Source organism: Anopheles arabiensis, chromosome 3 (assembly GCF_016920715.1).
Source record: "Anopheles arabiensis isolate DONGOLA chromosome 3, AaraD3, whole genome shotgun sequence".
Lineage (NCBI taxonomy): Eukaryota > Metazoa > Arthropoda > Insecta > Diptera > Culicidae > Anopheles > Anopheles arabiensis.
This window is the reverse complement of record NC_053518.1, coordinates 93,488,416-93,500,447: the sequence shown is the minus strand read 5'-3', so window position 1 is coordinate 93,500,447 and position 12,032 is coordinate 93,488,416. Positions and strand designations below refer to the sequence as shown.

General features: G+C 44.6%; 2 protein-coding genes across 8 annotated transcripts in view; both read right to left on the bottom strand.

Moving 5' to 3' along the window:
* Positions 1-1,250: 1,250 nt before the first annotated feature.
* LOC120903325 (eukaryotic translation initiation factor 3 subunit M) lies at positions 1,251-3,176 on the bottom strand. The gene is made up of 4 exons (XM_040312696.1): positions 3,030-3,176; positions 2,632-2,912; positions 2,076-2,557; positions 1,251-2,001 (listed from the first exon to the last, which is right to left on the bottom strand). Exons 1-4 carry the CDS (start codon positions 3,072-3,074, stop codon positions 1,652-1,654), a joined length of 1,158 nt encoding a protein of 385 aa, XP_040168630.1. The 5' UTR covers positions 3,075-3,176; the 3' UTR covers positions 1,251-1,651.
* A 262-nt stretch (positions 3,177-3,438) lies between these two features.
* The window catches only part of LOC120904845, a 57,762-nt gene continuing 49,168 nt past the window's right edge, over positions 3,439-12,032 (bottom strand). For 5 of the 7 annotated variants that reach the window (XM_040315264.1, XM_040315261.1, XM_040315260.1 and 2 more), the window contains exons 4-7: positions 11,718-11,862; positions 11,358-11,645; positions 10,618-10,731; positions 3,439-8,835 (exon numbers count right to left, since the gene is read on the bottom strand). In XM_040315264.1, the coding sequence (XP_040171198.1) occupies positions 8,642-8,835; positions 10,618-10,731; positions 11,358-11,645; positions 11,718-11,862 (741 nt within the window). In that variant the 3' untranslated portion in view covers positions 3,439-8,641. Of the gene's footprint in view, positions 8,836-9,195; positions 10,383-10,617; positions 10,732-11,357; positions 11,646-11,717; positions 11,863-12,032 lie in introns of all 7 variants that reach the window. The other 2 variants (XR_005739829.1, XR_005739830.1) reach the window with 2 other exon arrangements.

Genomic DNA, 12,032 nt, shown 5'->3' with positions numbered 1-12,032 from the left:
ATCGAGGGAATGGTCTTGCCGGATCTCAAATTTAAGTTGTTTTTTCACCGTTTTTTGATGCGAAAACGGCTGAAATACTTGCACAACATATTCATCTATCAATTACAAAGCTTTTCCAGTCCAGCTAAGGTAAAAAACATGGAAAAATAACATATTTTCTGAAGCGGCTCCAAATTGTTTGGAAAAATGCTTCGGTCAGCCGCCGCCAGGTGCGCTAGTGATAATCAAAATTACGTTTGCGAGTACGATCAATGTAGCCCGGCCTTTACGAACTCGATCGAACGGATCGAAAACAGGCGACAGGACAGGCGCGACCGATATACGGCGGATGGGGAAGCGCAGTAGTGAACGGCGTTGGCGGGGCGGGGATTACGGTGCAAACGATCTGCTGCTTTGTGTGGCGATGCTGCTTCCAGCCTGCGTTTCCTTTTCCGGCAGAATCTTCCACACGGCTGGCGGATGAGGAGGAAAGGACGGCTCTGAAACGGTGCCCAGTGGTCGTGTGTGAGAGCAGAAGGAGGGCAGAAGAAGCTGCTGCGCTTTTTTACTACAAAGCAACGCAATGCAATGTCGGTCTATTGTTCTCTTACGCACTCTCGCTACCTCTCTGTCTCTTTTCCCTGTGCGCTGTGCGCTTCTTTGCGCCGTGTTCTTTATCCTCTTCGGGTGAGGTTATGACACTTTTGAACGGTGGGGAGGGGGGCAAATCAAAACGGCGTACAATCTTTGCAGCTTTGCTTCAATGGCCAATGATCGGCTGTTTCGGTTTTATCGCGTTCTTTAGTTTATATTTTTACATAATCCGACACGGCTAACAAATGCGTTTCAGCACGGTTTTGTACACCTTTGTATCTAATTTCCTCCCGCACGATTTGTTTTTTTTTTTTGTGAAACGGCTGTGTTGTGTTTGACAGTTTTGCTACTTTGGCGTGTTTATTGTGTACGGTTGAGTTCTTCCTTCGTGTGGCGGCTTCGAGCGGCGAAACGTTATCCTTTCGATTTTGTGGTCCTGGTTACAGTTGTGGTAAGTGGAGGATGCTAATTCTGCTGATAACTAACAAAGTAATGATTAGAAAACCGTAATTGATTTGTATGAAGTACATTTCTCGATTAGCTCAATGTATAAATTTGCGTGAATCCTTCAAGAGGGGATGGATGTCGTCGATGTGAATCGACTTTGTAGCTTGCGAAGACTCGAAGATATTTTGCTTATTTTCGGATCACAAAATCAAACTAATACACAAGCCAGCCTTCGTTCATAATGTGAAAGAGTTTATTTTATCGTCGGCTGGTGTTCGTTACCGGATGTTTCACTCTTTACTATGATGGAAATTCGAAATTAATGAACGATACTCGATGAATGATAACCTTTCCCACCGGGGATACACTGCTACAGAAAGATGTAAAATCTTCCGCTTCCTCCCCTTCGGGTGGTCTCACACTCAACGTCAACACACTTGCGTGTAATCCTTGTTCTGCTCCTCCCAGACGGCGTACACTTTCTGTTTGCTTCTTAATACGATTCGGAATTTACGTCTCTATTGAGTTTATGGTCTAGCTGAATCCACCCACGCACCAGGCAAATCGTGTTAAATCGGAAACCGTGCCAATTCGTTCACGACATACAAACACACGCGCGCTCGCAACACAATCACTGACGCTGGGCCAGCTCCATCTGAGCGGCAGAGACGGTGTTGATGTTTTCCTGCACGAGGGTAAGATTGCTTTTCCACGAGAGCAGCAGATCGCGCAGCTGCTGCCACTGGGGCCGACCGAACGTTCGGTGCATTGTGCTGGAAATGTGAACCTTGCGGGCCCGCTGATCCATCCGGGCGCGGACAAGCTTCGTCTTCAGGACCTCGATAATGAACGGCTCCACCTCTTCCTCCTTAATCTGCAGCTCGTCCTGCAGCTGCTGGAAAGTCATCTCGGAATTGCTCTCCGCCAGCTGCATGAACGACAGCAAGCGCATCTTCTTGATGTTCTGTTCGTGGTTCAGACCTACGGATTGAGGGGGACGGTGGAATTTACACGATTACATTTGAAGCAAGATGATTTGCATTCGTGGCGCTTACCTTGCGAGTTAACAAACTCCTTGTGGTTTTTGTAAAACTTCAGATAGCTTGGCAGCTTTTCCGAAACGAACACGGACAGCAGATCGTGAATGAGCTCACCCTCCAGAAATCGGACCGGCTTCAGGGAGAGCAGCGGGTCGAGCAGGAAAGTGTTGGGATCGGCCAGCGCCGTCACGATACATTTCATGGCATCCTCCCGAGCGTACGACGCATTCTCGGAGGTGTACGTACCGAGTAGCTCGATCATCACCTTCGACGCTAGCTCACTGTTCGAATCCTTCAGCACATCGTGCAGCAGACGGTACAGCTTTTGCATTTGCTCGTTGGACGGCGGGCACTGGGCGAACTGTGCTTTCAGCTGCTCCACGCCGGTGAACACCTCCTTCACCTGGTTGACCTGCTTGGCTACCTGCACCAGGTGATAGTAGACGTGGTACCGGAGCGGAGAAGTCACCTCCAGATTGCTGAACAGCCGCCACAAACTGAAAACATTCGATTCGGGAAGGGAATTGGTCAACTATTCCAGCACTGAAGCAACTTTCTCGTCAACACTTACGACTGCAGGCAGACGCGCGCCAGGCTGGTCTCCTTGGCTTTCGTCATCTTGTCGCAGAACGATAGAATCAGGTTCTCGCCGCGCTCCAGCGGAATCGACACGATGATGGAAACGATGCTGTTCAGCACGGCATCGATCTCTTCCGGCGAGTGCGTGTTGTCCTTGAAGCAGACGTCGCACACACCGATGATCTTGTGCAGATCATCCTCGATGCCCTTGGTAGACTTTTCCTCGCTGATTTCGGCGCCCAGGCCCTTCAGGAACTGGCGCAGCTCCTGTGCCTAAAACGCAGAGCAAAACATAACCTCAATCGTCGGCCGCCGACAACAGTATGGTAGCGACAATCCGTGCTGCCGCTCCGTCTGTGCACTGGTCTGCATAATTCCCGGCTGCCCTACCTGATCGTCGATCTCGGCATCGATGAAAACGGCCGGTCCTTGCATTGTGCGGTCGATTTTTCTACGATAAATTCAACGCACTCCAATCGAACAACACGTCGCAAAGATTCGGGATCTTTTTGTTCTTCTTGTTACCAACACTGACAATGGAATTGCTGTCAAACGCCCTGTCATGTAATGTTGTGCAGTAGAGTCCACGCGACCGATGAACGGTGACGAAATATTTCACAGCGAAATGTTTCAAATTCAAATTCATGGTGAATTTAGAATCCGGCGGTTAAGTACACAAACAAGAGAAGATGCGCCATGTGTTATGCTGTAACTGTTCCTGTTGTTAGTATCTGCAAGTAATAACAGTTTTATTTTCATTGTCATCAAAATGATATAAAGATCCAAGAAAAGCACTCCATTCGCTTTATATGTCAATATTTATTTTTCCGTTTTTTTGCCGTTCATTGGTTTCGTTCCGTCTTTTCTGGTCTCTTCTCGACTCTCTGTTTCTCCGTTTCTCGCTCTCTCCCTCTCTCTCTGTCTCTCGTATCAATTTCGAAAATTGCTCTATAGGCTTACATGCTACGGTAGCTCGCTGAACTGCACTACCTTTCCCCATCCCTCGTGGAACCTATCCTGCGCTGTTCGCCTTTCCCAAACTCTTTGCTTGCGTCCGTTTCAGGTTATCTATGGTTTCCTCGTCACATTTAGTTTGTCCGTTTCGCGTCCTGTATAATTGGCCAACCGCCAGCGCCAGCCTGTTCTGCTGGCAGAACCACTGCTTCCAATAATTTTAGCTGCGTTGGTGCGCGCTCTGTGCGACTTTCCTGCTAGCGCGCTCGAATGCTTGCATGCTCGATAAAATATACTATTTCCTTACGCTCCTTGGGTTTTGGTTTGCCTCGCGTTTGTCCTGCTCTCGTGTCTTGCCTTGTCTGTTAAATCGTTTCCATTGTTTAATTACCATACACTCACACGCACACACACACACACGGACAAATGTTACAGATGGTTTATTTCGATAGAGTTACAATAGAGCGTTTTGCCGCCATGCCATTGGGTTGATGTCGATTACTTGTCGATTACTTCCAGGTTGTGTGAGTGTGTATGGGGCTGTCCATTTCAAATACTTGGCAATTTGGTAAGTTTTTCTACTGATGACGGTGCTGTGTTTATTTTTTTTTACTATTAATTGTTGTTTGTTAATTGGGAGGGGAGAGGTTTTCCTCTTTCTGATTGTATATTTCTCCGGTTAAGACGTAATTTCGTGTGTTTTTAAATGCTCGTTTCCCAGTACTTCAATATGATCGATTTTTGTTTTGAAACTGGAGTGGAGTTTCTGCTAAATCGCTGACTCATTCAGGACTAGGTGTGGTTTTAACGTAGTTTCACGAACGCTCTAGAGTGTTCTGTTCTGTATTAATTTCTTCTATTCCTCTCGCCACGAGTCAATGAAATCATACATCACGTGTAATAGGAATGAATGCGATGAGTTCGATTTTTCCGCGCCTCCAATGGACCTAACGTATGAATCTGATAATTTCTCTATTTTGATATAGGTATCTATGTTAGTATGTATATATATAGTTAGATTTAATCATATGTATCGTTGGAGTTGTATAAAATTATGTACAATCGGAGTGTCGTGTGTGTGTCAGTTTGTGTGAGATTGTGTTTGCTAATATGAACGCTCTTCCTCCAATATATTGATCTTTTTTTAATTCAACAATAAATGAATAGAAAGTTTAAACCAAATCTAACTCTTCCAGCCAAAATCAATACCCAAGAAGTCAGTTAAAAGTTGACGAAAGAGCATTTTGAAAATGCGTTTTGTTATAAACTTGATTCAACAGAACCCAAAACTCAATGGCGCATACCTTTAACACTCTAAGCGTGTATCGCTTGGTTTAGTAAATGTTTTTCTTTTTTTTCTATTTTTTGTTCCAAGTGACATTTGGATATGTCGACCGTGAATGATATCCAGTTGATGCACTCTCCTGCTATTGATATATATATACGTTGACGTTGATGGTTTAGTTTCCTTCTCGCTTCTCTCTTTTCGCCTTTTGTTTAATACGTCCTGTAATCTTGTGTTCCGATATGTGGGAATAAATGGGTGATATAGTCGAGTTTTGTGTGTTGGTTCGTTTAGTTTAAGGTTTCTTCTTTGAGTTTGCTTTCTTTCCTCTATGCCATTGCCTGAAATTGTGAACTGTTTGTTTGTGTATTTAGTATGTTTTCTTGTGTGTTGTTTTCCACTTTTGAATGTTGTTCTCTTTTCTATCGTTTGTAAAACATAGCTTGGAGCTTTATATATTTTCCTCGGACTTTTTTTGTTGTTTCATTTCGGTGGCGCTAGGGAAACAATTTGGTTTTACAATGGTGTTGCATGTACAAACATGCTGTTGTGTAGAGTAATTTTGATACATCTTCTCGTTGTCAGCACAATCAGCCAACTTCATCAATGTTGTCAAAAAGGTTTATTTCACGATCAGATAATACTTTCCTTTTGTTTTGTTAGCGTTTAAAGATTAACTATTGTCTCAGAGAATTGATGGATCGTTAGCAATATAAGATCGTATTCCGTAGGAGAGTGTGTGTTTGCGTGTGTTTGTTGCGTGTGTTTCAGAAGTTGGTATTGAGTTAGGGGTTTCGAATTTGGTTCCTCGTTTCAACAGACTAAACATAGCTGGTAGTTGGACAGAAAGAAAGAAGTAGGACGTGGTTGTGCGGACATTTGCAACACAGGATTTCTAAACAGATTAACTAGGAGCTGGTGCTATAGCCTTCGCCCAGTTTTGTCCTCAGTGGCACCCGACATCCTTTCGAGAGCACATTGACATTCATCTTGCTTGCAGGACGCTTTACTGGACAGATACATATCTAAAACATCGATGCTCATCTATAGTGACGCCATAACTTATGTTTTTCCTATGCCCGATGTGAGTGTTGCGCAGGTGATTGCGTATATGGAACGTAAAGCTCACATCTTTCAAGTACACACTCTGTACACATACAGTCACGTACACACACACACAGAACATGCACAGTATTCTTACATTCGTCATACACACATGGTACATCCATACGAAAGTAAACAAGTGAAAGATCCGCATCACCAGACCAGAGATCGAGCTCCCCGGCAATGTCAGGGTCAGCTATTGGGATTTGAGCAACCAAAAGAGCTCTTGCAGGGTCTGAAAAAGAGCCTTTGACAAGGGAGATAAAACTACTTCCACACACGTTCCATGGTCAATCACAAACTTTTTCAGTTGACAGGAAAAGGAAATGGGGGGATCGAAGGGAAAAAGGGAAAGGTTCATTTCTTTGTCCTATTAATCGATGAGAGGTTTCCTACTGTTTAGTTTAATTGTTTTACGTTTCTTGTCTACCGTTATGGCTAAAAGTATGCTTTCCGATGTATGCGCACTCCAGGATACGTAGCACTCCTTAGTACATCCTGTGCACTTGTCCTTCGTTCATCACCTCTCCATTACTATCGCGCGCGCTCTCTCTCTCTCTCCCTCTTTCTCTCTATATCTAATAAGTATGTAGCGTTACTTTGCGTTATTGTTCTAGTTGCGGTGTGAGTGCTGCATTACCTGTGATAATGGGTCTCTCTATAGCCTTAGAAAGCGACTGCAAGCGATTGCGAAACAAAAAAACCCCAGATCAAAACGTGTGTGTTAGTGGGTCAATCAGTCCCCAGCGCGTTTGTGAGATGGAGGTCGAGAAAAGGTGGAGGACTAAATCCAATGCAGGACCTGTTACTTTCAATGGGTCGATGAGCCGCTGCCGATTGCATTTCGTGTGTAAAAATTCTAAAAACGGCAAACTTTGCGATCCAACCTTGACCCCCCTTGGCTCAGCCTTCGGGGGAACAGGACAAAATGGGGTGACGGGGGGGAGAAGCTGAGTTATGAGCACGGCCTTTTTAGCGGGCAGGTGAATGGGGGGAGGGAGGGGATGTCCACCTTTGCCAAAAATTGAAGTGAAAGCAGAACCGTCGCGCCCGAAAGGGACGAGCGCATTTGCTAGTGATTGTATTTTGCCACCTGTTATTTGTATTGTATTCTCGCTTAATCTACTCGCCACCTCCCCTTCCCCCCCATCCTTCTTCAATTGATAAATTTCACAAAGCTATTAAAGTTTAACGATTCTACAATCAAATGGGGGTGTTTGGGTATGGGTGTGTGAGTGAGTGCATGAAATAGTGCTCGAATGATTCCGAGTGTAGTACATGATGATGTTTTGTGAAGCGGTCCCACATTTTTCCCGGTGTGAGTGATTATACCACATGCCACACAAGCGCATGGTAGTGAGCTCGCGATATTATCTGATTTCCCTGTTTTTCTTCTTCTTCTGTAGGATATTCTAATATTTGCACGTGTGTGTATGTTTATACTAGTGCCCATCGTATTGTTTAGTGTATCAGTCATCTGTCACTGTTTGACAATCGGGTAGTGGTCGGCAACAGGGCCCTGTCAAGTGTGCGTTTTCCGCTGAAAATGATTGCTCTCCTACAAATAATGCTGCCAGAGACAGGTCGTCGCACTAGTACGCTCTAGAGCAATAGCAATCTCTAGGCATTAAAATAACGACCTCTCGGCACTCGGCACTCGCCGTTGGCCCGCGGACTAAAGTGTGAAGATGCGAATACTGATCGAATGGAAGATAAATGCTGTACTCAAGTGGAAAAGACATGGGTGTCGAACCTTCCCTGATACTGGTTTTTTGTTTCTGTTTCTTCTGGCGGTATGGACAATACTTAAGCAGGTTTCGCTATAAATCTTGTACGCACAAATCAATCACCGAATTGCTGCTTCGGTAAGGTATGTAGGTATGTGGAAAGGTAGGCTTTCCACTGTTTGCACTACGGATTTTTCGCCCGGGATTTTAGCTACTGTGGTCAGAGGTTTCTACACAACTGCGGTGCTCTAACAGATTCCTTTCGAATGGCCCACGTTTGATGGTACAAATGATACATTTTAATTTACATTCAACATCTTTGGAATAGTCAGGAACAGCCAGGAACGGACATCCGAAGTAGGTTGCACTACTTTATCACCCTTTGAATTGGGTTGACGCAGAGCATGAGTATACCATGCTGCTTTGGGTTGCAAAGGTAGATACAATGGAAACAACCTTTCCTCTCCTGTTCCTACTAGGAAACGGCTTAAGCGCAGAGTATGCGCAGTTAAATAAACCGAAAGACAAGGAGAGACAAAGCAGATCGGTGAGGCTTTCTATGACATTACATTAAATATTATTAAGCTAAGCTTTCATCTCCGCAGAGCTGTACACGATTAACATTAAAAGTTGGATAATTTGCTCGTCAAGCGCCACCTTCCTTATCCAGTTTCGTGTTGTTGCTTTGTTCAGTTTAATATCTTCTTCACTAGCTCTACAATCCTGTCTATGGTTTATTACATTACTCGACTCTTTTTCCATTAGTTTTCTACCGATTTCTATATATTTTTTTTTCTTTTGTTTTGTTTTTGCTATTATAAGATTGATTTCTTCTGCGGTCGTGTTTTTTTTTTGTGTTGGTTTCTTTAGTTTGTTTTTCTTTTCTTTTATATTTACCATAATAATCATTAATTGTGGTATAATTGTTTTCATTAATTGCTACAGTTCTTCGTGCTGTTGCTCTCTGTTTCTCTCCTGCTGCAAACAGTTGATGTTGTTTCGCTCTCTTCAACGTGCTGTTCGTGTTGCTCGCATTGTTGCTTGTTTGCTTGTTGTTTGGGTACACTGTTTACTCCCTTTTTCAATATTACACCCTGCGCGGTTTTTGATGACCAACCAGACAGTCCTGCAAGACGAATCGGTGTAAAAAAAAGAAGAAATAGCAAGAAAAGGTACATTTTTAGTGTTTGATTTTTTAAAATAAGAAACCACGAATGGAATAAACGATAAAAGAAATATGAAATGGAGTCGAAGCATTAACTTTCAAGTTGTTGTAACACCCATGTTTGTTGTTAGGTTAGTTAAACTGCAGTTCGTACCTTACCTTCCCATAACGAAGGCAACACTAGAGATTAGCGGTATTACAATAAACAAAACAAACAACAAACTCTACCACCGATCAAATGTGATTGAATGTGAATGAATGTTGAAGCAAAGAAAGCGGAAACGAAACAGAAACAAAAAGTTCTTGGGTTAGTATACTTACTTCATATAGTGCCGAAAAATTTGTTCTCCAATTAGCGTGATTTTTGTTTGCGTCGTTCTTTGAATGAATGATGTTCTGTAAGAGATGTTTTGCGTCGATTTTCTCCGAATTCAGTCGTGTTTTCGGTGGTGGTGGTGTTGTTGGTGTTAGTGATGTTAGTGGTAGTAGTAGTAGTAGTAGTAGTAGTTTGCGGCTGTTAATATTATCGGTGATCGGTGGTGGGATGGAGGTGATGGAGCTGGTGTTCGTTGACTGCGCCCACCACTTTCCAAACGGATTTTAAGGTTTCTGTTTTGCAATTTGCGAAATTGTTGGGTTGAAATTTGCAGTACTAGATTTTGCTTGATTGCTTGTTCGTAGTTTTCGTTTGTTCGTGGTGTAGCGTTGTGTTGTAGTCGTTATATTCGTACGTGCTCGAACAAGTAATATGCAACAGGGCCGGGCCATGCAAGCCGATCGATGCGGGTGTCGTTGGCAATGTCTGCTCTGTCCTTTTCACCTCTTGAAGATGGCAATTGGCTTGAAAAGCGTGATGTTCTAAGTGCGTGGGCCGTTCACATGTTGAAGCATTCGGCAAGCTCTGGTACACATTGCGCTGATCAATCAAGACGCTTCGATCGTCGCAGTACCGCTCGGTTGTGTTGCATACTATCTGTTCGATACGGCTTCTCTTCATCATCTTAATTTCATTGTGTCACGCTGTCTTCTTGCTACTAGCCGTTGTCGAGCAGCTTCAGAGAAGGCGCTGGTGCTAGTGGCCCGCGTTGCGTATCCCCTGTGCAAACGTCATCCGCACGATCGATCGCTTTTGACGTTGCTCGAATTGTTGGGTGATGTACGAGTTTACACTCTCGTTACACTAGCACCTCGAACCGGATTAGTAGCCGTTGTTGTTTTGAATCTCTTTGCGCTCGCATACTCCTCACGTCTCGCTCGCTCGCTCGCTCTCTCTCTTTCTACTCACCTGTCTGTCACACTCGCACACGTCCGTACGTTCTCGCTTGTTCGCTCACTTAGTATCATTCATTCATTCATTGCTGTCTTGCTGTCTGTCGTACGCTCATCAGACAAACCACTCGTCTTTCTGTGAGGTTTGTTGCGATAAATCCGGACCTAATTGTCTTAATTTGCCAGGCACCAAATGGGACGGACTTTGGCCATCAATTTGTGTGGAATGCGGAGGTACCCTACAAAACGAGCGACGTATGCGAATATTCCCCGGGGAGTTGTCGATGAAATGACCGGGAAAAGAGAGGTTTGAATTTGTAGTTAATTGAACAAGGAAGTGGGGCATTGTGAAGGAAGGAGTGGTTAGCCAAAAATGTAGCCCCAAAAACGGACCCAAAGGCCACACGTGTCGGTAGTAAAGAAATTGAAGGATCTGGATGATAGTTGGAGTGCAGTGGAACAACGGTTAATTACCTAATGGTCCCGCAGGGTGATGCAAGTTTCCCGAAGCAGGTATTGTTGTTGTTTCCCGCGGCAGAGTTCCTTGAAGATGTTTCGATGAACCATTCGATTCTATCATCTGGTTCACTGCATATTAGTTCGTGCGTTAAACCGTTCCATATTTCATTCACCGTTTTATATCATTTTCCATCCAGTGTGAAGTTTTATCCACCCCGTTGAGGAGTTATTGCGTGGTGCAATTAATTGCATCGGGCGCAGTATAGTTTATTGTTACCAAACAACGGAAATCAAAACGGATGACGAAAATCAAGCATGAGCCATACATGAAAGAAAGAAGAAAAGAAACAAATAGAACCAGTATGAGACAACTTGTATTACATGATCGGGCGATACAATTTAGCACCACAAACGCACAAAAAATTGAAGGAGCAAGTCAGGCAAACGGGTAACAGGAGAACCATCGTAGATGATGGCTGGGAAGATACGTAGGCACTCTAGATTACGGTACTATTCACTATAAGCATCATACTCCAAATACAGTAAGCTTACAAAATCAAGTCTACATAATGCGCGCGCTACTCCCGAAGATCTCAGCTGCGGGGTTTCGTTTCTGAGCGATCGATACCAACAGTTAATAGATCTAATAGGTTCTGAACAAGCTTGACTTGGACCACTCAGAGCGTGGGTGAGGATTTGAAGCGCTCATCGGCAATAGCAAACGAATGGCTCACAAGGCAAACGGGCACACTTACACTGTATCGAGGAGTTCAGCTGGTTCGGTGTGTTGCGTGCGTTCCGCACGTACACGCAGATCGTGATGCCGATGATGCAGCCGCAGACGATCAGACTGCTGACGCCGATCAGTATGACCCACGTCAGGTCGATGCCGAAGATGGTGTTGATGTAGCGATCCGGGCCGGGGCAGAGCGATCCGACCGCCTCGTCCGATCCGTCCGCACAGTGGCTGACACCGTCGCACATGAGATCCTGGTGTATGCAGAAGTCGGGCACCTTGCACCGGAAGTCTGCGCAGTTAAGCTCTGCAAATGGAAAGGGGGGAAAAGTGTAAGTTTTGATGAAACAAAAAACAAAATGCTGTGGATGCAACCTACTTGAATCTTTCACGGATGTTATGACCATCTTGAAACCGTTTGTCTCCGTGCCCCAGTTGTCGGTCACGTACTTGAAGGTGAGAAAGTTCGTCTTCGTGAACAACGCTCCCACTGATTGTTTTGTGTCCTTACAGGTCAGGTCCGCCTGGTGTGGTGGTGCGAGAGAGGGAAAAGTTTAAACCGAACCGAACGCGTTAATCGTTTAATGGTGGAGAAAATGGCGGGTGAGAGAGAGAGAGTGCCAGCGAGAGCAACGTACGCCCGGACATGCCCGGAAGATAATAAATGAGATAAGTTCAGGGCGGGAGGGCGACT

Coding starts and splice junctions, on each gene's coding strand:
- LOC120903325 (XM_040312696.1), bottom strand. CDS start 3,074: ATGCAAGGACCGGCCGTTTTCATCGATGCCGAGATCGACGATCAG. Junction 2,558..2,631: donor GCGCGCGTCTGCCTGCAGTC/GTAAGTGTTGAC, acceptor GAATGTTTTCAG/TTTGTGGCGGCTGTTCAGCA. Junction 2,002..2,075: donor GGAGTTTGTTAACTCGCAAG/GTAAGCGCCACG, acceptor CTCAATCCGTAG/GTCTGAACCACGAACAGAAC.